This window comes from Eschrichtius robustus, chromosome 3 (assembly GCF_028021215.1).
Source record: "Eschrichtius robustus isolate mEscRob2 chromosome 3, mEscRob2.pri, whole genome shotgun sequence".
NCBI classification, from domain to species: domain Eukaryota; kingdom Metazoa; phylum Chordata; class Mammalia; order Artiodactyla; family Eschrichtiidae; genus Eschrichtius; species Eschrichtius robustus.
Genome location: NC_090826.1, coordinates 134039870 through 134062117, shown reverse-complemented (window position 1 = coordinate 134062117; position 22248 = coordinate 134039870). Strand labels below are relative to the sequence as shown.

The following is a 22248-nucleotide window of genomic DNA, read 5'->3' as shown; positions in this document are numbered from 1 at the left end:
AGGGCCAGACAAGCTAAGAAACTTACCTGAAGTCAAACAACCCTAAAGGTGCAGAGCCAGGATTTGAATTGAGGCAGTTGTCAGAGTCTATATACTCTAAGAAGCAACCAGCTCATATCCTGGCCCATAGTGAGCGCCCATGATATATTTATTACATGTCCTTTTACCAGCTTTTGTTGTTTTGTCAACTTTTGTCTGCTGAGACTCATCTGACATGTGTCCCCATTGTTACTTCAAAGCCAATAACTCTTTGAGCGCTAGGACCCACAACCAAGGTGGCATGCAGATCTGTCTTTCTGTGGCTACACCAGGAAGCTAACCCCGAAATTTGAGAGTCTGTTCAGCTCAGCTGACCCCACCTACTAACCTTGGCTGCAGCCACTCTGCCTCACAGCTGGCAGCGGGTTTATTGGCAGAGAAGGGAGGAGGGAAGTTGAGGACTTCGAACTCTAAAATTGTGAAAGTCATGTAACAGTAAACTTAGGCTTCTTCATATACATACTTTCACACTTTTGCAGTAAATTTCTAGAAACCAAAAAAGCATTTTAAAAACATTATTGACCTATCATTGATTTTAAAAAATCATTGACTCATTCATTCATTTAGTTATTGATTCTTTCATTCAATGATATGTCAGGCTTCAGGTACTTTTTTAACTATTAAGGAGATAGAAAACTAATAAGACAAGATTCTGCTTTCAAGGAACATTCAATCATATTATTAACACTTAACGTTTGAGGATGGCCTTTGGCAGAACTGAGTGTCAAGTGGTTCCCTGTTCCATTCCATTCTTTACGTCCTCTTTACAATTCTATTCTTCTCTTTCCTGAAGCTCATAGAGGCCTTCAGTTACCCCCATTTCTCCAGACAGCAAGGAAAATAGCTAAGAGGCCAAATTTTCACAAGGATGCTAATGTCTTTTGACAACTTGATGTAATATCCTGTTCAGCAATTTAGCTCACTTGATATAGATGCCAACAATTTACTTTTAAGTACTTAGTTCCAAAAATCCCTGAAGATCTTTTTGAAATAAAGAGTCATAATCTCTGTGGGGTTTAAATCAATATTAAGAGCTGGTAATATTCATAGTAATGAAGCTATCCCTTTACTCACTGCGTCCCAGACAACATATGGGATTATTTTCATGAATAATATCAATCAATTTCCATAGCAGCTTTGTGAAATAGTATTAAATCTCCCATTTTTCGGATTTGAACACTGAGACGTAGAGAAAGTAAATCACAGACCGAATTTCACATAGGTGGAGCCAGGATTCCAGGCAAGTGTATCTGACTTCAGACTTCACTCTGCTGTAAGACTGCAGCTTGGTGGCATGAGGGTTGGCTGGCTTCTCCAGTTTTGTAGGCTGTGGAACAAATGTGCTTCTTTTGGCTAGCACAGCAGAAACCCTTTTGTTGATGAAGGTTAAGAGGGCACATAGAGAATTGGGCAAGATACTGTCATGGTGGAGTCTCTGAGTCACTTCAAAAAGTGAAGAGCTAGACTGGGCAACAAGATCAAGCATTACAGAAGCCTGGGGTTGGATCTGAGCAGAGGTCATTGAGAAGCCAAGAAGGCACTGAAGACTATAAGTTCTGTAGTATAGTACTTTAGTTCTATGGTCTAGCTATGGTAGTTTATAGCAGTGGCTTTGCTATCAGAGAGACCAAATTAAATCCTCATTCAGCCACTTACTAGACTTTCTAGTGGCTTTGGAAAAATTGCTCAGTCTCTCTAAACTCACTTTTCTTATCTGTAAAATGGGAATGATAATAGATTCTACCTCATAGGGCTGTTATGCTGATTAAATGAGGTGATTCTTATTAAGCACTTCCTACAGTGCCTGGCCCGTGGGAGGTGCCTAGTAAATATTGCCTAGGTAAACTCTTGGGGTGCCATGTAAGCTGGATGTAACAATTTCTGTGTGCAATGTGTTACCCAGGGGCCCGCCACCTTAGGGAGCCAGGAAAGCAGGTGGGATCATAGCAACATCTTACAGGAGTCCTAGAGGGGTTTTGCTCAGGGAAAAGACTGAGGCAATTAGGGACATCAGGGCCACAGAAGGTGCCCATTACAAAGCTGGGATGTGGTCATGGACATCCAGGGCATTGTTAAGTCACTTTTATTGTTTACAGGGTTTCCTAGCAGCTATCCTGTGGTTTAGGATGGTAATCTCAGCTCCAAACTTCCCTGGAAGAACTTCATTAATTTATTTATTTTTTTCAGCAAACCAAATGACGTCATTATGGGAATTCCTTTTCTGCCCAGGTATCCACAGATACAAAGATTGTTATTACATTCACAAGAGAAAAAAGAAGGCATATAATGATGGGTGATATTCAGGGTCAGCATTGGTGGAAAAACTCAGAGATTCTTATTCTTAATGCTGTTATCTTTCCTCCAGATCATGCTGTCTTCCCTCACCTTCTGCCCCTCCCTAAAGCTTTGGGATTCTCTCACAGACCTGAAGTTTGTCCTTAAATATGACCTCAAACCCACACGCATAGGCCTTGGTTGGAGACAAACTAGATTTAGGTAGAGTAGATAGAGCTAGCTGGGCCCACAGAGAGACCTCTAGCATGGACAATGGCAGGAGATTAGGCCAAGAATCTGTAAAGGGCCAAATGGTAAACATTTTCAGCTTTGCAGGCCATTTAAGCTTTGTTGCAACTATCTAACTCTTGCCATTATATTGCCAAAGAAGCCATACACAGTATATGAATGCATGGTTGTGGCTGTGTTCCATAAAACTTTATTTATAAAAACAGACAGTGGGCCACATTTGGCCTAGAGGCCATAGTTTAGTGACCCTGATCTAGTACGTTCTCCTCATTTTGTCTACAGAGCCCAAACAGAGACTAGACTCTGACAACTCGGTAGAAGTTATAGGGTTCTATTTGCAGTGTAAAAGATAATGGTTTGCTAGTTTTTGTTAGACTCCCATAGACTGATTATAATTGTCACTTAAGGAAGGCACTGATAAAGACTGTTCTTACTAAAATTCAAGGCATATGGTATTTACAAGTTCAGGTGAAATGCACTCACATTAACCTCTCTAGAGAGGTATTGATGGGTTTAGTGAAGACAAAAGTTGATGAAAACAAAAATGTGCTTAGACTTGACAAAAGAAATATAAACAGGGGCTTCCCTGGTGGTGCAGTGGTTGAGAATCTGCCTGCCAATGCAGGGGACACGGGTTCGTGGCCTGGTCTGGGAAGATCCCACATGCCGTGGAGCAACTAAGCCCGTGAGCCACAACTACTGAGCCTGCGCGTCTGGAGCCTGTGCTCCGCAACAAGAGAGGCCACGATAGTGAGAGGCCCGCGCACCGCGATGAAGAGTGGCCCCCGCTCGCCGCAACTAGAGAAAGCCCTCGCACAGAAACGAAGACCCAACACAACCATAAATAAATAAATAAAAAATAAATAAAATTAAAAAAACAAATAAGTGAATGGCAGGATTAGCTTCCTTTAAAAGAAAAAGAAATATAAACAGGATACCGATTAGCAAACATGCTGTCTTCTCTTCCCTGTGGCTCCTGCTTGGTTTCAACTTTGCCATACACAGTAGACTTATATGAAATGCCTGTTCATGTTAGAATATCTCCTTAAAGCGAAATGCCTGATATAAATGTACATGCGGGCATGAAGTAGAATTGTGCTTCCAGACACATCACCATCAAGTTGGTGATACGGAAGGACTTTACGAGTTGGTGGTGGCTTTCTGCCTTGCTGAGGAGGCTGAGGGTGGACAAAGCATTTTAAGACCTCGTCTCATAAAGTCAGCTGTGACTCTTTCAAGTATCTGCTCAAGTTTATTCAAAGTCTTGCCTACGTGAGAGGCTGATGTCAGGAGCCCTCCTCAATGTTGCATAGGGGCCCCCATGGTATATCCGGGGAGGTTGGGAGCCTCTTAATACTGCCCTGCTATTTATGAATTCTCCTGACACCTCTATCACTGCTGCTGACGTCCATAATAGCAACAGAGATGAGTCAAGGAGCCTTCTAACTTGGGATGAATCAGATGCTCTGTTGATACATGGGACTGTGCCTGACAGTACAAGTGCTTCATGGAACAGTATCCGGAGCCTTCCGGGCTCTGGCTCCCAATCCCACAGTTTGCTTAACGTGAACCTAAGGTGACGTCTGCTGCTCCAACGCCATAAAGAAGGCAGAGCTGTGTGAGATCCCTGCAGGAGATCTGATACCAAATGTTTTATTAAAGGATTCAACCTTTTGTTTTCTCCCTGCTTCTCTCTTGTCTGAGGGAAAAGATGGAAGGCTTTGGGATTAAGACACAAAAGTGTTTTGGATTTATGAGTGAACGTGTCAGGAACTGGCATTTATGGGCCTTAGACACACTACTACAGAGTGAGGTAAGTTGCCACACAGAACAGACGCAGACGTGCTCTGCATCCCACCAGTGACGTTAAAGCATCTCTCTCTGATTCTCTATTCCCGAAATTTCACGGAGTGTATACATCCAGGTCACCATCCTCAGGCTTTCCGCTGGCTGCGTCCGTCCCCAGCCCCACTCGCCTCAACGCTCTGCTGACCAGCGAGAGCAGCCCCGGCACCTAAGGCCTCCAGCCTCTCCAGGTCACGGTCGCCTTCCTGTGACTCCACCTGGAGTTGGGATGGGGCAGTATCCACATGATACTGATAGAGTGGCGCAGGCTGAGAGCCCAGCTGTACTCACACAGACTGTATTTCCTTTTTCTCTCTTCGACAGTGATTAAAGCTCGGTCGAGGAGACGAGCAGCCTCATGTTGGATAAGACCACTGAATTAGAAGTCAGCAGGCGTTCGCTATAGTCCTTTTCCCCAGAGGAGTCTGTGAAACCTTAGGCAAGCTCCTCCACCGTCCTGAACGGCAGTTTTCTTACCGGTATATGAATGTTCTCAAAACTTTAGGCATCCAGGGTTTTTGCCAAATTTTTATACAATCTGTGTAGTGTTTTCAGAACGTCTTTATTTAAATTGACTGTCTCTCTCAGTTTGCAGTTATTTTAGCTTTATCTCAGACGAAAATGCCAACAAAATCATAGGTTTGAAGTAATAGTTAATTATTTCAATATAGGTTAGGAAAGATAAAATTTTATGAAATAAATAAAAATGTTTCATACTTTGACCAGCCATCAGCATGCCATCGACCAGGAGCACGGCATGGGCTGTGTGGACCCTGCCTCGGGAATCCCAGCCTAGATGCCCTTCAAGGTGCCTCCGGGTCTCACTTCCTAGGAATATGACAGTGAAGGACGGATGGGACACTAGCGATCCCTGGTTAAAACAGACCTCAGGGTAGTATATCGAGAAACTTGATTCCATCCCCTTCAGCAACCCTGCTCTTCTCTTTTCCATTTATGAGCATGAGATGATGGTCTGTGGGGAAAAGGATGGGCTTCTGTGCCTATAGGTTGGGTTGATGGTGGCAGTTCTGCCCTGGGAGGGAGCTGTCACTTCCCACGGTGCTGATCTGTTGGAAGGAGTTTGGTGTCTGTGAGCCCTTGCCTGTGGCCCACTGGGCTCTCTCTGCAGGCACTCTGAGATTTTGCTGAACTGCTGGCCCAGGGCCCCTGTGCTCAGCCAGCTTTGCTTCTCACAGTCCCCAGGGAGTCTCCCTAGACGTGCCCCCACCTTTGCTGGCAGGAAGTGCTCCAGGACGGAGTGGCCTCCGGACCACGTGAGGGATCAGGTCATAGGAAGGGCCCACAGCCTCCAGCTTGGGGGACTTGGTAAGGGGAAGTGTCCCACAGAGCACTGTGGAATCACCTCTGGAGGACTTTGGGTGCTCTAAGAAGAAGATGTTTATCCTCCTACGTAAAAGGCCTTCAGCGAAGCCAGAGGTGGCGTGATTCCTGGCAAGCACAGCCGAGCCGGTGGTTTTATATTTCTTCCTCACCTGACTGCCTCAGTTGCCCTGTGTGCTCTGTTCTCAGGACAGCAGTTAGGAGGAAAAGTCTGTTTTAGAAGGAAAATTCCTGACAGGATAATGAACTCTGCCTTGCCGACTAACAGTGAAGGCACTTACAGGGCACCTTCCCCTCCTGGTGGGTCCCGCTGGTTCTCAGCACAGCATTTGTGTGGAGACAAGGACAAGGCAATGCCAGATTTCCATCAGGAACCAGGAATGCGAGGTCCTCTCTGAGGCACTGGACATTCAGCTGTTTTCCTCTTCCTCGCTTCCCTCTCCTACATGCTTTTTGTGAGTTCCTTTGCCTCTTTGCTCAAGTTTGGATTCGATGTTCATTTTTGCCTGGTTTTATCTAATGGAAAAAGTTAGAGTGGGAAGTGGGCTGTGTAACTATTTCTGTGAACACATTCAAAGGGCTATTTCTACATCCAGACATTTTTCACCAGCAGTCGTGCTACATGCTGCCTTACCCAGAAAATATCATTTCAGCTCACTAGGGTTGCAGAGGAGAAAGGCCATTATTTCACTTATGAATCATCCACACAAATAGTGCATTTTATTATCTGGGAACAGAAGGATCTCAGTCTTCCTACTCATTCTTTTGCCCAGGATCCCCCTTTCTGCACTCTCCTGTCCAGCGTCCCTGTACCTGTCATGGCCATGGCATTGTCCCCTTGCGCCCTCCACTCCTCTCCCTGTGTATGTGTTCAAATCCTACCTATCTTTTACGTCCTCCCTCAAACATCTCCCCCTGGCCACCTTCCCCAATCTCTCAACCAGAGACCATGCCTTCTTCTTGGTTTCCTGTGGCCAGGCCAACAGGAAAGATTTCTCTGAGCCTCTCTCATGGCTGGTATCTATTTCTATCCAGTGTGTTAGTATTTTGATGAGTCTTTTCTTCTCTACTAGGTTCCTAAATGGCAGGATCTGGTCTGAGTCTGATTCATCTTTATATTTCTTACAGCTACCAGCACAACGCTTCACACAAGAAACATCCCCAGTTGGTGTTTGTGGAATGAATATTATTTGTTTGTATCATGTTTTTTCCCCCTTGGTCCTTACATCTGTCTCTTTCTCCAGCTCTGGCTTCTCTCCCTCAGGCTTCTGACTTTACAGATCTATCTGTCTGGATGTCCCACGTGCACTCCGAACAACACAGAACGGATGAAATGTATCATCTATCTTCCCCACCACCCTCTCCACCTCTTGTGTTCTCTCCTCGCTTGGTGCAAGGGCCATCGGCATGGTTACCCAGGTCAGATCCCCTTTCCTCCCTCTCCCTCCTCATTCAATCCAGCACCAAGCTCTGCTCATCTGATTTTCTGAAAGTCTCTAGAATCCCTCTCTTCCTTCCCTCCCCACCACCACCGCTGATACAGGCCCCCATCACCTCTCAGCTGACTGCTGCATGGGTTTTCCACCTGTTCACGCTGCCTTCTGATACCATCCCCTCAAAACTCCCCTCTCGCTACCACCGGGCTCTTCCTAGTAAAATCCAGCTTCGACAATGTCACCTTCCTGGTAAAATGCCTTGAGTAGTTCCTCACTCTGAAGCGTAAATTCCAAGATGTTGAACCTCTCATGATCTGACCCTTCTCTTCCATCAAGCCTTGGTGTCCACTCTCCATCCTAGGTGCACCGACCAGCTCAGTCATCTTTCCTGGACCTCCCTTCCTTGCTATTTAGTTCATCTGTGATTTCACTAGTGCCATACTTTTGGTGTAAAATGTCTTTTGTCTCCTCCGAGTGGGGTCGCTTCTAATGCCTCTTTAAAATTAGTCCATGACTTCGCCTAGGAGGCGTCCCTGGGCCCCTTCCCTCTAGGGTGGGTCCTGCCAGTGCACTCCCTGGTGCATATTCCTGCCCTAGCCCTCATCCCTGCAGGAGGCTGCCTCCACTGAGTGTGATCTCCTAGCTAGGAGGGATCGTGTATCTCTGTATCCCAGCCAAGGGCCTGGCCGAAAGAGACTCTGGGAATGAACAGACGACCCTGTGGGGAAGGCCGAGCAATTCTGCCACCATAGAAAGCTGAGGCTCAAAGAGGCCAAAGGGCCGAATGATTGGTACGTGGCACTGCTGGGACTGGGGCCCAAGTGCTCAGTCAGGGCCGCTTCCTCTGTGTTGCAAGGCCTTTGGTGGAATGTTCTGCTCAGGGCTCCTCTCTGGTCGTTGGGGTTCCTTTCTCTCCGCTAAACCCTCACCTCTCTTCTTCTCTCCACATAGTCGTGGAAAAGGAACTTAGGGAAGACTGACACACACACCAGAGCTGGCCAGGTCACAAGGCCATCTCTCTCTCTCTATCTATATTAAGATTTGGGGGGCTTCCCTGGTGGCGCAGTGGTTGAGAATCTGCCTGCCAATGCAGGGGACACGGGTTCGAGCCCTGGTCTGGGAGGATCCCACATGCCGCGGAGCAGCTGGGCCCGTGAGCCACAACTACTGAGCCTGCGCGTCTGGAGCCTGTGCCCCGCAACAAGAGGGGCCGCTATAGTGAGAGGCCCGCGCACCGCGATGAAGAGTGGCCCCCGCTCGCCGCAACTAGAGAAAGCCCTCGCACAGAAACGAAGACCCAACACAGAAAAAAAAAAAAAAAAAAAATTTGGTTTAATTGACACTAAGCAAAATCACTGTGAAAGATCTTCAGAGTGAGAACTTCAGCTGTGAGTGTATTACATGGCATGGCATGAGGACCAAGGTGGTACCACCTGGTGTTATACAATGAAGAGGCCTCTCCCAGGACCTGAAGACTCGACAGTCCCTGACCCAGACTTCTGGGCAAAGCCAGGCTCCCAGGAATAAAAAAATCTTGTTCTTCTTTTTTTTTTTTTTTTTTTTTTCCCCTGTCCTCAGTGGCTGTGTTCATACCTCTGCAGTTTGCAGCCACAGTGCCGTGACCCCATCAATTGTAAAGTGTGCCAAGTGAATCTGATACTAATCATAGGTAAAGTCCTGAAATTTGTGACTGGTTTCCTTTTTTTCCATTAAGAGTGGAGTCAATGTTATAAATGACCTGTAATAAGGTCATTCTCACTCAACTTGTATTCTGGTGTGGCTTCTTGACAGAGAGAGAAAAAAAATGGAGTGACAGCTGGTGCTGGGAGTACGTCAAACCCTCGGTGTGCCTGTGGGATCTGCCCAGGGTACAGCCCGCGTTTGTCGTGGTGCGGTGGCAGAGGAAACTGTTCACATTGTTGGTCCTGACGGTGTTTGGCCCTCTTGCTAAGCCAGATTTAATTTCTCCAACTACAGAATGGAGTGAACAAGAACTTCTCCATCCTACCTGCAGTCACTCTGCAGAACTAGACATACAAATGTAAATATATATATACACACATAAATACAAATAATGCTTATATTAATAAAAACAAAAATTAAAGCTTTAGTTTCTAAGAAAAGGGACTTCTTTACACTATTCTTTCTGTAAAGCACATGTATCGTTCTTCCTATAATTAGGTGCTAAACCGGTGTTTTAAAACGTGATAACAAATGTCTTTGACGTCTCTGATGATGAGACTCTGTTCATGCAGAGCTCTGTGGAGGACAGCAAGAACAGTCAGATCCGAGCACAGGTCAGTTCGTTTTACTAGAAAAGCATCTCTGTCAGCTTAAACGAGCCCTCTGCCATCTCACAGCGGCTTGCTAATGGTACAGAAAGATACAAGCTAGAATGAAGTTGGGTAGGTAGAAGCCATCATGCTTTCTGAAAACACAGCTAATATCCTCTGGTTGATGGGTCTGTAGCGTGGACCTCCCATTCCTCATTCCCTTGGGGTGAGGAAGCAGACCCCCTACTGTAGCTGACTCCTTCCTGGGAGGCTCTACCGCCGAGGGAGAACCTCAGGGTTGGCCAAGGAGCCAGCTGAGAAGAGCAAAGAGGGCTTCCAGATGGAAGCCTTAATTCTGAGCAGACAGTGTAGATATCATGCTATTTGTGCTTTATCAGCTTTGCCAAGCCAGCTGAATGTGCCTCCCTGTAATTAATCAAGCAGTGAGCTGTTTACAGAGGGTCAGTTCTGGGCTGGGCCCTCCGCTAAGGCTGGGACTGTAGAAAGTTTTTAAACCATGGTCTCTGCCTGCAAGTCTAGTCAGAGCTATGATATGGGAAACAGCAGAATCAGGGATTAAAGATTAATTAAGAAAAGCTCTTATATGCTTTAAAAATTGGGAGCGAATGCCATGTCTGAGAATTGGAGTAATCAAAGTAGGTTTCAGGAAGGAGAGGAACTTATGCTGGGACTTGCAAGGGTGTGAAGAACTGAGGTAGAAGGAGGGTGAGGAAGGACGTGTCGGGGAAGGGAGAGGGCAAAGGCGCAGAGATGGGCATAGACAACCCTGTCACCCTATCCTGTTCTCTCTCTGCCCCTCTCTCCCTTACAGTTGAACTGAATGTTAAGAATAGAAAAAAAACTAAATCACTCCTATTAAAAAGTAGAAAAGTGAAACCTCGTGGACGCCATGATATGCACTAAGTCGTAATGATGTTGCAGGCTGGCTGGGAACAACTTGCACGGGGTCAGGAAAACATGCCTGCCCCGGGAACAGGATTATGCATTTGCTGGGTGGATGATGTCTGCCTCATTCAGTTGTCTTGGAAGCACAAACCCCCGACTGTCTTTGTATCATGTGAGTGTCTCTGGCCAGATCAGGCTGACCTGTGGATGCACTTCTGCGTGATCAAGCTGTTGATCAGTAAATCAACAGCAATAGCAGAGTTAGGCCTTTTGTCACTTTCCATGGCTGGGATGGGGCAGAGCTGGGTTCAACTTCCAGCTTCCCTTCGCTCTGGCCCGTCTTTGTGGGCAAGCACTGAGCTTGCCTCCAAGGTCCTGGGATGTATAACTAGCATCTGGCCGGGAACAGAGTGAGCCGTGGTCAGCTAGTGAAGAAATCAAGCTTACAGGTGACAGGTTCTCTACTTCACCTCATCACCTCCCCCTCCAAAGCCCCAATACAAGAAAGAAGTCCTGGAAAACCAGAAGAACAAAGCTGACAGCACGCAGAGATGGGTGGGTGGGAGGCCAGCGAGGGAGGAGGCAGGGCAGGGAGTTGTTGTGTGTGCATGTGTTTTAAATTAATGATGGGAAGGATTTGAAGACTTGTACAATGACTTTGCCAGCGAAAATGTAATTAGCTGAAGACAACATGCTGCTGATGTTGGAACCGGTGGTTTAATGAAGCCTGCCCTAATGAGAACGTCAGTGTCTTGCTCGGAGATTGCCTTCACAAACAGGGCCTCTTCTCCAGATTTTGTGCTTGATTAGTTCCAGAGAAAAATTGAATTGTAATAATTTGTTTTAACGGGAGAAACAAGAGCCACAGCACTTAGTATATGGCCCAGGAGGAGACTCTTGACTGTAAGTCTTCCCTCCCCCTCCCCTCTTTGGTGTCAGACAAAGCTTGCTGGCAAGGAGTGAGGGGCTTGGAGGGAATCTTAGCATGTGAAACACTAATTGTGTTCGTAGGTCAGCGTCTCCCCCAGTCCTTAATTCCCTTGCCTGTTCCTTTGCTACAATTCTTCAGCTCTATTATGCATATTACTTGGTGCCAAGATTGAGTCACAGCTGGAATGTTACAAGAGATGTGACCATGGATGCCCGTTATTCTCCTTAGCATTGTGGGTCAAATAAGTTACGAGTTAGAAGAGCTTTATGAGCAGAAAGCCATGAATAAGAGTTTTGCTAACCTCTGTATTTGATCAGCATTAAATGACTTGCATTGGGAGTGACCATTATCATTGTTAGGGCCCTAATGCAAAACATGACCTGCAGGGTTTCTCCTACCTTATCCAAATCTGTTGGCCAGCAGTCTTTTGGGTGACCTGACTGATGCAGGTTCTAATTTCCCTGAAAGTGTTCAAGTCCCGCATTTTCTCCCCAGCCTATCTTCTACGTGTGTTGTTATATTATGGAACACATCTACTGTTCCTCTTAGGGCTCTGACCCCAGAACAAGGGCTTACAGGCAGCAAAGAGACCTGAGTTTGTGTGCAAGTGTGGCAGGCTATTCTCAAGGAGATAGTTGAGCGCCTGTGCCTGTTGGCCCTAAAGGCATTTGATTTCACTTAGAAAACATCCACCCAAGAACAGATATCTCCGTAAGTTTTCTCTTCCCATGTCAAAACGACAGCCCAGTAAGTCTGGCCGCCCTTGGCACAATTAAATTATTGCTTGAAATTATGCACTTGGTCAACCCAGTGATTACATTAACTGATCAGCTTAATTGAAGAAGATTGGGGGCATCTGGAGCAGGCAGTGAAGACAGTACTGAGTGTAGACATTTGAGAATCCTTACTTGCATAACCCTAAGAGTTAGATATAGGAGCAAGACCACCAGGGCTTAATTTGGAGAAGATGGGAAGTTGGGGAATTGCAGCCCAGGCTACAGTGATGGGCTCCTTTCTACTCAACAAGGTCATAAAACAACATTGTTAAGATCAGTGGTTGAGTCTTGGTTTGAGCAAATTATGTAGCCCCTCTGATCTCCTGTTTCCTCACCTAAAAAATGGAAATGGTAATTCCTACTACTTATATCTATTGGTAGGATTAAATAAAATGATAATGGTAGCTCACCATTCACTGTGTTTGGCACACGGTATGTACTTTACAAATGGTTGTTATTATTTCTCCTCCATTGTGCCGATACTATAGGAATAAGGCAGTGTGTGTGTAGAATTGCAGAATGAGGCAGGAATTCAGGGGAGGAATTAAGCATATGTAATGGGATTGCTATAGCAGCTGAGAAATGCTTTTGTAGTGGTATGTAGCTCCGAAATCTTTGCAAAGCTAACCGTCAGCTCTGTAGGATTGTCACCTCTCCCAATACAGACACTGTGCCATTGGAGGTTCTACTGTGAAAGAAAACCCTGGCAGGGCTTCTGAATACTTGACTAGACCCTGCCACAGCAGACCTCATGGCAATCATAATGATAAAGTTGGACCTCTGTTTGTGGGACAAAAATATGGTCAAGGCCCGCACCTATGTGAAGGGCCTTCTACCTGTCGCCTCGCAGGCATCTCCTGGATTATGCAGCCTTTAAAGGTGCATCTCAGTTTTTAGCTGGGGCGGAAAAAAAGACCTTTTTTAAAAAAAAAAAAAAAGACCTGGTTCAGAGAGTGATATTGATGAATATGTGCCCAAATGAGGGAAATCTTGACATCTTGACACTCTTCTCTGTTTTATTCCCAACTTTTTTCATCTGAAGTCATTGGAATTTCCACAGGGCATTGGAATCCCCACAGGGGTCTTGCACAATGTCTGCCCTCAGTTGGTTTTCATTTGCTCAGCCCCAGCTGCTGCCCACAGAGCTGTTAGGTCTCTGAGACCTCCTCTCCTCCCCTTGGGCTGGGCTGCCTGACGTTTGGGGAGATGGGAGGAAGAGGGTTTAACAACTCCATTATGTTCAGAGAGAAAGAGGGTTAAAGTCTAATGGTCATTAGCATATACCGTGCCAGATGCCTCTTCTGTTACTTGTTCAATAATTCCCTTAATGCTTGGTCCTAATGGAGCAGATTATTGTTATTATTTTACTTCATTGAGATCACCTACTGCATAAAAACAAAGAGGGAAGGGGGAAAATAACGTGGCCAAGAATAGGCGTGGAGCGTTATCCAGCTGGAGATATTTATTTATTGGCTTCACGCTTGGCTTGTGAAGTCCTGAAGGGCTGGTGCACATGGTCCGTGGAGGGAGCCTGTCTCACGCAGCTCTGCCCATGGGTTGCTGAGACAGCGACCTGGCGTGCTTTTGCTTCCGTGTGGACCCGTTTATCTCCCAGCCTGCCTGTCATGCACAATGCACACATTTGTGCACGTGCATGCACGCACACACCCACACGGTGGGTCACACGTGGGGCCAGCCTCTTAACATAGCACTGATTGCGGTCCCATCCATAATGTCTGACTAAGCAGCAGCACGTCTCAGAAATTTTCTAAGTCTACATCTTGAGGGAGTGGAGGACCTCAGCTTTGCCTCTGTTGCCTGATTCCTCGCGGCTCTCTCACTCTGCAACAATCTAGGTCAGTCTTTGGAATTAGGGGATCCATTAGGGTAGCCTTGGGCCCGGAAAAGCCAGCCGTGGCAAGCTGCTTCTGTCACCCTGCTTCGTCCAGCTCCACTCGACCTCAGCCTTCTCATTAAGGCAAACGGCAGGTTCCCCAAGCTACCAGTGATCAGAGAGCTCTGAGCTCCTTATGCACAAATGCACTCCCTTGCTTTTTCTTTGGGACAGCAAAGTCAAGCCTCAGAGGTAAGAAAAATCCCAAGAACTAAAAAAGCAGCTCTATAAAAAGAACCTGAAAGAGGACAACTTGAAATAGCCCAGGCTGGCTCCAGCATGCTAGACTGTAGCCACTTTCCCTGCAGAGCTTCAGGCTCTCATTAGCTGAAAATCCTGAAGCCTCACAGAGAAGTTGAAGACAAACTTCCCAGATTAAAGAAGAAAGACAGTGATCAAAACCTAATAGAATCAAAACTTTTAGACCTGGGAAAATAAAAAAAAATTAAAAGCTATAAAGTTGAGTTTCCTCTTGAGAAGAACTTCATGCTTATAGCCTCCTTGGGTTGGGAGGGCCCTCTGATGTCAACCTGCCTAACCTAGGGAGCGCTTGATCTTAGAGTTTTTCTCTTGCTTATATATGGAAGGCTGCCTGGTCCCTATCTTTACCCCCCAAATGGCATTTTAATGAGAGATCTTGGGGGGACATCCTATGTCTTCCCTACGCTTTGGATATTTGGACTTAGAAGGGTGGGGCTGGGGTTCTGAAGCATCTCATGGCAGCAGGCTCCAGTGAGAGGCTAACCAGGCAGGGCAGATCTGTCCCCTGCCAGTGGGATGTGCAATTCACGTCAGAAGCCCCAGAGGAATATTGAAGCCTCTTAATTAACGTGGTGGCCTGTGGCAACTGGAAAGCATTTCCACACGATTAAAGACTTCAGCAAACCCCCAAGGGGAGGTAATGTTCCTAATAATTTATAAATTGCACCCACTACTTAATAGGCTTAACCTGTAGCTTTTGTCTTCTGCTTGGGAAGGAGATGGGCAGAGGATAATGGATTTCTGTTCACCAGCCACCACAGAAAAGAGAGTCTGCCAGAAGAGCAAACCAAGGGGCTTTCTCTTCTAGTTTAGGGACTCCTGGCAGTAAAAGGATCCTCAAGGTCAAGAATGTGTTAATACAATTTCGATGACATCTTCTGATTTCCAAGGCCTATTGTGCCTTTGGGGAAGCGGGTGGGTCTGCTTATCAGGGCTGCATTGGCTAGCTGGAGTTGATAGCCTGCCTCTGAAGGATCAGTTCCTTGGTCTGTAGTTTCTGGCATTACTGGGCAAGAAGAGCTCACAAATATTTTTTTCCATAATCAGTTTACCGGTTGAGAGCGATTTCCAGTTTGACAGGTATCAGTGTTATAATCAGGAAGTTTCCAATTTGGAAGAGTCAGTGCATTTCTTTTAATCACTTCACTTGATAGATGAAGGCCTGGGATAGGTTCAGAGAGGCTGTGCAACTTGCACAAAGTTGTTCTGGTTAGCTCTGCTATTTTATTGGTGACTTACATGCTATTAGAAACGTACTATAGTTTTCCACTGGGCTCAGAGAAATGTAGGATTGGATGGGACCTTGAAAATCGTCTATTCACCTCATCCATTCCCTACCCCTGGGATATTTGGATCTAGATTAGAAAGCGAGCAGCATTGCCATATGGGCTTACACAGTTTTCCTCCTCTTGGTCTGTCTTCTTTGAAAGCTGGAGAGAGATAGAAATGATCACTGTCATCTGTGAGAGAGGGCATTTGCCCTAGACCTTTGGGCTTTGTTATTGGGGAAAAATAGGTGACAGGCCACCAAACTCGTCTATTTTATTCTTGGTTTTTAACCACCATTTAATTCCTTTAGGAATATAATTTGAATTCAGTGTGTCCAGTTGCCTTGAGGGATAATTAATTATGTCTCAGATTCACTCTTCCGGTTACTCCTAGGGCAAAGCTAAGCTCTGAAATGTGAGCTGATTGATTGTCTGCAGCCACTTGACAGATGGTAGCTGGAAACATAATCTCAGCTTTTCCACTTCTCTGCCAGGGGTTCACAAAACCCAGGTGACTCCCTAAACTTTGGTGAAATTTGATAAATATGGATTCTTTTTGTTGGGATTTACCGATCATATGACACTGATTTGGGATAATGGAAGGATTTTACTGGCCCCTGACATTATAGGTTATACCTAGAGTATAACCTCCAGTCCAAATATCTTTACCTATCACAGTTTCTTCTGTTATAAGAAAAGAAGTCATGGCAGGCTATTTCCAGTCCTTGTGATCTGTTTTTATCTTCCTTTTGTGCCTATGTTTACCTTTAAAAACCAAATTATAGAGATTATTTTCTCTAACTCAAATGTAAACCCCATGAGATCAGGACCTATTCCTTTATTATTCACTGCAGTATCTGCATAACAGTGACCATAAGAAAAATGACTCGCTAAAGTGAGTACATATCTGTTGAATGATTGAGTAATGAATTGAATGGATGAGTCACGTAAGCAACTGACATATAAGCTTTGCTTGCAGGCACATAGATGATGTCCATATTGAGAGATACTCAAAGTTGACCTCCCCTTCTTCCCCCCCTCCCGCCCTCCCTCCTTTCCTCCCTCCCTTCTTTCCACCCTTCCTTCCACAGTTATTGAACACCTACTTCATGGAAGGCACTAGGATTGACCCCGGAACTTAGCATCCTCTGCTCTCATGAAGTCTATAATCTAGTAGATGAGATCAACAAGCAAATCAGAGATAAAAGTACTTGTGGTTAGTTATGTGGAAGGTTCTATGGGTGGTTCAGTGATATAGGGAAGAATTGGCTGAGGTTATGTCACTGAACTGACTTTAAAGGACAAGTAAGGGTTAGCTAAGGGAGTGAGGATGACCCAGACCCAGGATGAATACACAGGTCAGATAATGAGACAGTCTTGTGGTTGGCCTGCAAGACTGGGATGAGCATAAAAGGGAAATCTGCCTAGAACTTTCTATCCCTGAGCAATCACCATCAGTGCTATATAAAATACTGTTACATAAGTATTACAAAATCTGCAAATTATCTCACAAACCTCATACTACTCTCTCAGGTAAGTGCCCAAAATGTCAGTTTCATGAGAAAATAAAAGCTGATTTCATTTGTTTGATCTCTATTAAAGCCAGCAGAAATGATTTATTGATGTTTTGTAAAGAAAAATATATTTTTAAATACCATTTTTTGCAAGCATCTTATTAATAGATGTGGAGATTTCATATACCCCAAACATACTTGTAGATACAAAAATTTTAACAGTTTTGAGGGAAATCAATAGAATAATCAGAAAACTCATGAAAAGATGAATAAAGAGCAAAACAATTGCATATCTTGCTGTCAGTGTTATTTTTTTAATGTTCAAAATTTGCATTTTGTTACTTCTCACTTGGGTCCAGATGTACCTTAATGGTTTTTCTGTTTGTTTGTTTTGTTTTGCCATAAAAATTCAAGTTAACACATAAATGAAGCACATACTCTGAACACAGCTAGGGTAATGCAGAAGCTCAAAGCAAGGTGTAGGTATAGGAAGAACTCCTGTGCACTTCTTTAAAGCCTGGGAGATCACATTGCCCACTGCGTTTGTCAGTATGTTCATGTTCACATGCCAAGTGGAAGTCTATTTGAATGGGGTTGAATGCTTAGAGGAAGTTTGTTCCTCCCAACAAACTTTCTTTTTTTTCTTTTTTTTTTTTTTTATTAAATATAGTTGGTTTACAATGTTGTGTTAGTTTCAGGTGTAGTAAAGTGATTCAGTTGTGTATATATTATTTCAGATTCTCTTCCATTATAGGTTATTATAAGATATTGAATATAGTTCCTTGTGCTATACAGTAGGACCTTGTTGTTTATCTGTTTTATATATAGTAGTTTGTATCTGCTAATCCCAAACTCTTAATCTATCACTCCCCCCTTTCCCCTTTGGTAACTATAAGTTTACCAACAAATTTTCTATTGTCAGACAAGAACTCACCTTGCTCTTTTTGACTTGATTATTAGGACGCTCCTAGCCCTTCTTGGCCTAGGCTTTCTTTCCATTCATCTGCCACCTCTTGGTTTCATTAGGTTATTTGAAAGAAAAATCCTAGAGCCTCTGTGAATTTCACTGAAACTGCTTAAAATCTCCGATGGAAGTAGAAGGGTTAAAAATAATGGTAACATCAAAGAACCGTGGTTTATCACAGGAATGCAAAAGCAATCGAATTTGAGCGCTGGATTTGAGTCCTCACCATAGACGGAACATTATCAAAGTGGCTACACCCATGCCTTTTCCCAGTATAGTGGAGGCCCTGTACGTAAAGTTCTCCTACCTACTCCCTCCTCACTGGATAGAGCAGATAAGCAGTCCAGAGGGATTTGTGTGTAGTGATTTTACAAATTATTATTACAACATATTATTATTATTAAATAGTATTACAAATTAATATCATATAACTTATGTATATTATTATTTCGATAATAGTCCACAACTAGTAAGTCATAACAAAGTGTTGTGACATCTGCCATCATTTTGGGTGATAGATGCAGAGAGACTATTCCACAACTTGAGTGCCTGAGAATGTTTTTTCATATGCCTGTGCTGAGTTTCACCTAACGGCTGGAGCTCATTATTGGTAACTGATTATTAAAAAACTGAGGTCATCTGGAGTCCGTGACTCTAAGCAGAGGGAATGTTTTGCTAAAGCAATACTAGAGCTGCTAAATGAACTGGCTTAGCCAAACAAAAACTTGTATTCTAGCTCCCTATGAGTTGTTATTTTTTTAAAAAATTAGCATAAAATATTGCTAGTTGAGTGTCTAGTCTAGGCCCCTACGTGGTAAAGGGGATTTTAGATGAACCTAACAAAACAGTACCATGAAAAGAGCAGTGGAAGAGGATCTGGGTGTAGAACCAGTTCTACACTGTCTAGTTTTGTAGTTTCTCTGGGCCTTCATTTCTTCAGAAGAGGAGGGGCTGTGTCTAAAGATTTTCACTGGATCTCACAGTTGAGAGAGAACACAGATTTCTCTGTTGAAATTCAACTAAATTGAGAGTCTAATGGTATCCTCCATGCATGTAGTGGTGTGTGAGGCACAGTCTTATTTTAGCACAGAGACCTTGAAATGCACCTGCTGTCTTTGCCCTGCCTACTAACCTTGAGTCGGACGCTTGAGTGGGTGCTTGGTGCAAGGTCCTTTGTTTACGATAGTGTCTCTTTGTCAGCTAGATGTGCGCTTTGAGTAGTTTCTCTTTTTCCTTCGAAAGGTGAGGATGGATTCAGGTGGAATTATCCCTATTCTCCTACTCAGCCCTCTTACAATTCATGAGATAGATGCCAGGGTGTATATGTCTCCAGTGAGCGAAGCTCACTCAGGGTGACTGCAGCCTAGTGGTTAAGAAGGTAGGCTCTGGAGTGGGAGTCATTTTGGCCCCATTCCAGTCCTATGATTCATTTGCTGTGTGACCTTGGACAAGTTATTCAGCCTCTGTGCCCTAGCCTTTTCAAATGTAAAATGGGGAAATAGTTGACCCTACCTCTCAGAGTTAAAAGTGTAGAGCATTTGGGGCAAATGTCTGATACAAAGTAAAAGCCCCATTAACAGACCACTGTCGTTGCTTTATTCCTGTGTAATATGGGGCATGAACCTATGGCCTGGATCTTATCACAACCCCGTTGTGAGCAACTGAAAGGAGAATCAGAGAGGAAGAGTGGAAGGGGCGCCTGAAGACCTCTCTGCGAGCAGGAAGGATGGTGCTTAAACCATTCCCGGGAGATTGATGTTTATGCCCCCCCTTACAGCTCTTTAGGGAATAAAATTACCTCGAGCTTTCACTTGCCTAATTCAATGTCTGACAACTTCCCTCGCTCGGGAAGTTATTCTTTCTGTGTGGCTTAATTACCTATTGTTGCAGCTTCAATTTGGGATGAAGGAAAGTTAGTGGGTCTGACTCTGAGATATAAAGGGTCTGCCGAAAAACCACTAGGTTGGACTCAAACGCTCATTCTCAGCAAACGGGTGCAGGGCTCAGTTCTGCCCTGTTGAGGTGCCCCAGGGGCTCTCTGTGCACGTCTGCAGGGCTGTCAGGAGAGAGGGACCATGGGCAGCAGGGGTGGCACTTATCAGGGACCTAGGATGCTTGGCTCTGGACTCCCACCCCCACTGTAACCTGAGCAGCTTCACATTCATGCTTTCTGTGTACTTGCTTGAGAGATTTCACCAGGAGAAAGGGTTATGCGGATAAAAGAAAAATTTGAAAACCTGGAGGCCAGTGTGTGTCTCCAAAAAGCCACCCGACATGACAGGTCACTTGACAGCTGACTCTGTTACTTCTTGTCTCAGCTCCTCTGAGCTGCCTGTTGGAAAGCAGCAACATCGTGTGTGTGAGTGTGTGCGCACGTGCTCCTTTGCTCACAGTGATGGGGGGAGAGGGAGGATAAATGGGAAAATTTACAGGGAGAGGAACTTTATAAATCTAAGATATAATTATTATGAGACTGGAAAAAGCCCCCTCTAATATATTCAAGGGAATCATCTTGACCCAGCCTTGTGTGGGCGAGCCCCTGGGAATTAATAGAGGGTTTTCACCTCTAGCCTATATGATGGGGCGGCAGTGATTGAAGCCCAAGACTGAGAGCAGAGCCATTTGGCACACGCCCACCTAATGAAATAGGTTCCGAGGGATATTGACCAAAATAAAGGGAGTGAATACAGATTGTGCACGGGAAGATTTATGCCCACTGAGTGCTGTGCAGCAATGGGCTCGTAAGCCCTTCCCTCCAAACACTGCCCTGGGCACACGTGAAGGCGAGGCGTTCAGCCTCGCTGAGCACTGCATCCTCGTTTCTGATGGACAACTTAGCTGTGTTCAGGCTTTTAAGTAATGGCCTCAGAGGATGGCCTTGGAGTACCAGAAGGTTCAGAAGGAAACTCCTCTGCCAGCCTGAGTCCAGGACGACGTGGGTCTCAGTCCCTTCTCTTGAGCTTAGCAAGAATGGGAACATCACTCAGGACTGTGTGAGTGGGAGAAGCCTGTCTCCTAAAGCAGCAGTGACCCCAAAAGTCATGTTCAAATGATGAGATTTCTCTGCACACTTGGTTGTAAGTTCCTGATGGATGTAAACTTCTCTTCCGATGGGTCTGGTTTTCTCCTGCTCGGGCAATTACTCTGATGGAGACGTTTAAGGTTAGGCTGACAGCCTTGACTCCCTGTGATACAATCTATTAGATGTGTTACATAGTTACCTAACTTAGTGCTTACACCACCCTGTGAGGGTAAGTGGTATCTTTTCCATTATACAGATGAGGAATCTGTGGTATCTTCTCCATTATACAGAATCTGAGGTTTCGAACTTATAGGACTTGCTGATGGTTGGTGGAGGCAGAGTTAGAATCTATATATGATTGATTTTAAGATATGAAAGAGAAAGAAACCAGATGCCATCCCACTGCTAAAAATTGGCCTGAAACCAGCTTTACATATAGCAGATCTGCCTTAAAAAAAACCCTCTCTCTTATTTCTGCAGCTGAAATTATGCACACGCACACACACACACACACACACATATACAATCACAAAGACTTCTTTCTTCTTCAAATTGTTTGCTAAGCCAGAAGCAACCATGGATCACTTGAAATGATGCACTGATCATCCCAGTTCCATTTTTCTTTCACCCTGATCACCGATCACAGCAGACTGTCCCTTTGCTGCTGAGTGATGCTTGCTATAAGCGCTTACTGCACCTAAGTGAATGAATGAATTAATGGGTGAGTGATGGATCGTAACAGCGGGAGGGGTGAGGCCCCTTGGTGGGACGAGCTCACCCATCTTCCTGCGTCCACCTGCTGCCCTCTCTTCCCAGGGTGGCATGATAGCGCTGCTGCTGTCCATCTTGTGCCTTGTGATGATCCTATACACTCGCCGGCGCTGGTGCAAGCGCCGCCGGGTCCCCCAGCCCCAGAAGAGTGCCAGCGCTGAGGCTGCCAATGAGATTCACTACATTCCTTCTGTGCTGATCGGCGGGCACGGGCGGGAGAGTCTGCGCAATGCCCGCGTGCAGGGCCACAACTCCAGCGGCACCCTGAGCATCCGGGAGACACCCATCCTGGATGGCTACGAGTACGACATCACTGACCTGCGCCACCACCTGCAGAGGGAGTGCATGAACGGAGGGGAGGACTTCGCCAGCCAGGTTACCCGCACCCTCGACTCTCTGCAGGGCTGCAACGAGAAGGCAGGGATGGACCTCACGCCAGGTGGGTGACTCGGTCCTTGTCTCAGGGCACTAGGGAGTGGGTAGG

At 45.3% G+C, this 22248-nt stretch overlaps 1 protein-coding gene across 2 annotated transcripts in view; it reads left to right on the top strand.

Moving 5' to 3' along the window:
- Positions 1-22248, top strand: part of ASTN1 (astrotactin 1) — a 327436-nt gene that overhangs the window by 138213 nt on the left and 166975 nt on the right. For both annotated transcript variants that reach the window (XM_068538391.1, XM_068538390.1), the window contains exon 3: positions 21810-22203. In XM_068538391.1, the coding sequence (XP_068394492.1) occupies positions 21810-22203 (394 nt within the window). The remainder of the gene's footprint in view (positions 1-21809; positions 22204-22248) is intronic.